Source organism: Chinchilla lanigera, unplaced genomic scaffold (assembly GCF_000276665.1).
Source record: "Chinchilla lanigera isolate Chin_1 unplaced genomic scaffold, ChiLan1.0 scaffold00090, whole genome shotgun sequence".
In the NCBI taxonomy this organism is placed as follows: Eukaryota; Metazoa; Chordata; class Mammalia; order Rodentia; family Chinchillidae; genus Chinchilla; species Chinchilla lanigera.
In genome coordinates this window covers 447741-452963 of record NW_004955491.1, presented here as the reverse complement: position 1 = coordinate 452963, position 5223 = coordinate 447741, and the positions used below count along the sequence as shown (strand labels likewise).

The following is a 5223-nucleotide window of genomic DNA, read 5'->3' as shown; positions in this document are numbered from 1 at the left end:
GTAGAGATAGTGAGACTTCAGATGTTAAGGCAAAAAACAGCCAATATATTCATAACTAAAAGAATATGCACATAAAAAACCATACCATGGGACTGAATCACTGTTAAGACTACCCAAATATGCAAATTTTTAGAGTTTTATGAATTTTTATGTTGTTCTGGTCCCAAATATTCAGGAGGCACTTGGCAGATGGAAAAATTCATGTTTGATAATCATTTGACAGTGAAATAAAATTAATTCCTGCAACCATATATTTTTTCCTGTAGTCTACTTTATCTACTCTGGGGTTGGTAGATGAATGAATAATTTCCAAAGTCTTAGTCTTAAATCGTTTTCGATAAAAACTCAAAAACTCAAAAACTTCATTCTTGGGCACAGATCTGAAGATGTGTGGGCATTTGTGTTAGTGATTCAGACCTGCAGCTTGTTCAACTGTCTGGAAGAATAAATGAAGCACAAGGATTGAGCAAATTTCACTGGTGAGTTTATTTCCTTGATAGTGTCTAGGAATCCCTGGGGAAAGGATAGAGTTATGCAAAAGCAGACAGCCAGGCCCTATTCTCTTAACAATTGTGGATTGGAATGAATCTGTGAATTCTACCTATTAGAGCTGGCTTACACTACAATTGCAACGTTTATGTGGAGATAAACATTGCACTTCTATAGGGTGTTGTTGACAATCCAGTGTCTTAAAACTGTGTGTCAGTTTACAATCCCAGTAGGATGAATTCTGTGACTACTGTCTGATTTTCTTCCATTTCCCTGTTAAAGGGAGAATCATATAGCTAGGTGAACCTATTATTTTAAAACATTTATTAGCTTTTGGGAACACCTTTAAGAATACATTCAATTTAAAGTACAGTATTAAATATTAAACACTATATTTACTTGTTCAGGAACTGAACTTTTAATTTGTTAACTTGAGGAGGATTCTTAAATGAGTTGCAATTGAAGACCTGATATTGTAGATGATTTTGGTCACTATTTTCATTACATGTTACATCTTGGATATTGATAAAACAAAGTGGATGCAAAAAACTTAAAATTATCCTTATTGTGAATGAAATAACTATTAATATTTTAGTACACAGTCAAGTTTTGTATACATATGTTAAAAAAATGGAACATGTCCTACAGGAGCTTGCTAATAGGGTTTTTAAATGAACAATGTGTTATAAACATATATTTTTATTAAGTCTTTCTCAATAGTCTTGTGGCTATTTGTTAAACACATCATAATTTAGTTAATCAATGATCTGTTACAGGAAATTAAGTGATCCCCAATATCATAATCTCATAAATAACACTGTGAGGAGCACCCATGTGCCTTGATAGAAACACAACTGAGTTTACTGTGTAGAACTTTTTTCTTGCAACCTTCTCAATTAGGTCTAAATGATTTTCAGCAGGTTCTCCAAGATTTCCCTTACATAGGATCACGTCACCTGAGTATATAGTTTTACTCATTTCTTTTAAAGCTGGATGCTGTTTATTTCTTTCTTTTTTCTACTCAATTGCCCTTACTTTACATTCCAGGGCAATGCTCAATAGAGACAACAAATGTGAACATCTTAGATTTTAATCCTTTTGTCTTATGGGGAAAGCGTCCAGTGTGGAATAATTAATTATAATTTTACTATGGTTTTCTCATCTGTCCTTTATGAGATGAAGAAGTTGCTTTGTTTCCATTTTATTGAACGACATGGAAAGGTGCTAGAATTGTCAAAATGCTTTAATTATGTGAGCTGAATGATCTTAATTTCTTTCCTTTGTTTAATTAAAATGGTGTACTGCAGAGTTTTGATGATGAAACAATTCTGCATCACTAGACTCAATTTCACTTGGTCATAGTGTTTCATCTTTTTCATGTTTGCTGGATTGATTTGTTTTCTAACACTGAGGATTGATACATCTATATACATAAGGATATTGGTGTATTTCATTTCCTGTAATGTCTTCATATCAATGCTGTTGACCTGGAAGACTTGGTTTCAAAACACTTGTTCGTTTCCTATATTTTGAAAGATTTTTATGAAAAAGTAGTAGTAATTCTTTTTAAAATTATGCATACTTGACTACTCTAGCAATATAGTCAATGGCTTTACTTGGTGTGCCTTAAAATTACTAACTTGGCCTCTTTACTTACTATAATTTTATTAAGATTATTTTTTGAGTGGGTTTGTAGATGGTTTCTCTAGGAATTTGTCCTTTTATCTCAGTTTCTAATTTTGGTGGACAGTCACCCACGTTATTCTCTGATGATCCTTTTCATAATAGTTGATCAGGTATTCCTTTGTGTCTCTGATTTTAGTAATTTGAGTCCTTTTCTTTGTATATGTCGGCTAGTTTAACCAAAGTTTGTCAATTTTGTTGATCTTTTAAAACAACTTTTATTTTTATGGATTTTATTGGTTTTTCTATTTTCAATTTCATGTATACGTATTCTGATGTATATTGTTTCATTTCTGCTTGCTTTAGGTTTAATTTCTTTGAAAATAAGTTATTTGGAATGAAATGCAAAGAAACTGATGCAAATAACAGGAGAAAATAGCATTCTACTTTCTCTCTCCAAATAAGAGTGATTTGCAACATTGAAATTGAAATAAAAAACTGGATTTATACTCCATTGACAGTTTTCAACAGGCAGGGGTAATTTATAATGTAAATATAAGTTATTATTTACTATAGTATAAATGTAGTGCAGTTCATAACCACAAACTTTATAAATACAAATTATAAAGCAGGGTAAAGTATAGTAATTGTTTTCATTGTCATTTTGCTCTATTTTCAGACCTTCTCCATCATACTAAACCTAAAGAAAGCAGAGGAAAAAAAGTAATGCAGATTAGAATGGACATAAGTGAAATTGAACACAAAAAGTAACAAAATCAAGGGGAAAAGTTCAAATTCCAATTGAGTAATTACCATTTACATAGCAAACTTCTAACTGGGCAAGTTTTCTAATTTTTTGCTTCTGCCATCCACATGTTTTAAGAGGAAGGTGCCACTGAGCTAACAGTCTATCCAGCCGTCCCTCCTGTGGTTCTCTTCTGCAAAGCCCTGCGGAAGGCACCCTGTACCTGAGTGTTCCGCAGGCTGTAGATGACGGGATTTAGCGCTGGGTTAAAGAGACTGTGAAATAAAGACAGAGTCTTCTCCTGCTCTTCTCGCTGATTAGAGTCTGGAACCATATAAACCAGCATGGCTATACCAAAGAAGAGCCCGACCACACAGAGGTGGGAGGAGCAGGTGGAGAAAGCCTTTCCTCGGCCCTCCTTTGACTGGATCTTCAGGATGGCCCAGAGGATGTTCATGTAGGAAACAAGAATTAAGGAGATGGGCCAGACTAAGACAAAAACACAGGCGGCCAGGATGACCACCTGATTGAGCCAAGTGTCAGCACAGGCCAGCTTGAGGACAGACAGGATTTCACAGAAGAGGTGGTTCACTTCCTGGGGCCCACAGAAGGGCAGCCTCAGCAGGAGAATTGCATGTACCATAGAGAGGGTAAATCCAAGTGACCAGGAAGTGACAGCAAGGGCCACGCACACCCTCCAGCTCATGAGGACAGTGTAATGGAGTGGGTGGCAAATGGCCACGTATCGGTCGTAAGACATTGCCCCCAAAATCAGACACTCTGTGGCAGCAAAGCCCAAATACAAGAAAGTCTGCACTACGCATGCGCCGTAGGAAGTAGTTCTCTTGTGACGCATGAGGTTTACCAGCATCTTGGGGACATTGTTGGATGCATAGGATATGTCCAGGACAGCCAGGTGTGAGAGGAAGTAGTACATGGGAGTGTGCAGTCTGGGGTCTAGGTAGATGAGTCCCAAGATTATGCCATTTGCCAGGAGGCTGAAGATGTACAACAGGGAGAAGATCCAGAAGAGGAGCACCTCCATCTCTGTGTTGAGCCGGAATCCCACCAAGATGAACTCGGTGACCCAGGACTGGTTGCCTCCCATGTGTTAATGATGTTCTGTCCAGCAGGGAAGCATGATAAAAACGTCAGAGCTGGGGAAATCAATGAAAATTGGATTTATTTATCTCACAGTGAGCTCAGAGAAAGGTTGTGTGCTTAATCTTATTTGACATCCTCCTCACTGTTTTTGTATAGTTCTTTGAACATTTTACTATGAAATGTATTTAAACATATAGAGAAATGTCAAAAATTAGGCAGACTCCCCTACACCTTAGTCCAGATTCAGCAAATGTTGGTGTTTCATTTTGTCTTATAACTAGTTCTCTCTACGGACCTAGTGGATTTAGGCATTTGAAATTCAAGTGTGGAGATGGTGCCTATTTTGTCCTAAATTTCTCAATTTTTTCAACAAGAAAAAGGGCATTCCCTAATTCATTCACAACATAATTATAAAAAATCGGGAAACTTATGATTGACATGTTTCTTTTCTCTCATATCTAGTGTTCTTCCACCATTATTTATCCAGGGTCTAATCCAAGACTACATATTATAATATTATCTCTCCTTAGTCTCATTGCACCTAGATTATTTATTCAGCTTTTTGTGCATTTCCAGGCAGTGATATTTTTAAAGGTAGAATTTGGCAGAAAGTCCCTCTTATGTTGATTTGAATTATTCACTCTCTGCAGAAAAAAAATTGTCCTCAATGTATTATGAGTGGGTGAACCATGTTAATCTGTCCCATTATTGGGAAAGCTAACTTGTACCACCTGGTGAAAGTGTTGCTTCCCAGATATCTCTGTAATTATTATTTTCCCTAATAAATTTATGGAGAGTCTATTAAAATTATTATATAAATATTTTGTTCCTCATAAAGGAACTAGTCACTAGTTTCTTTAATTCTGTAGTCTCAACATCTATTGCTTCTTTTCCCTGATTCAGTTATTATAAGAATGATTGAAAATGTGTAATCTTATCTCTCATTGATTTTATACTTATTAATTGATAATTTTAGATAAGAATGTATGTGTGACTGTGTGTCTGTCTATTTATCCACTGATCATTTTTGGACTCAGGGATTTTCCATCTTTTTGTAGTGCCTCAACTCTCTACTTTTTGCCTACTAATTTGCCTCTCAAATTAGTTCCTCTGCCCCTTTACCTTGTTCCCATTGTTTTGGGGACTTTTTCACTTCTTATGTGACTAGAAATTGCAGGTTCACCTGTGGCAGTCTATGCTCCAGTCACAAAATAGCAATTTTTTCAAGAAGGTCTAGTTATTTTTAATAAAGAATATTGATA

The 5223-nt window shown here is 35.8% G+C and overlaps 1 protein-coding gene across 1 annotated transcript; it reads right to left on the bottom strand.

Moving 5' to 3' along the window:
• Positions 1-2794: 2794 nt before the first annotated feature.
• Positions 2795-5223, bottom strand: LOC102005152 (olfactory receptor 2A2-like). The gene has a single exon (XM_005404725.2). It carries the CDS (start codon positions 3963-3965, stop codon positions 3021-3023), a length of 945 nt encoding a protein of 314 aa, XP_005404782.1. The 5' UTR covers positions 3966-5223; the 3' UTR covers positions 2795-3020.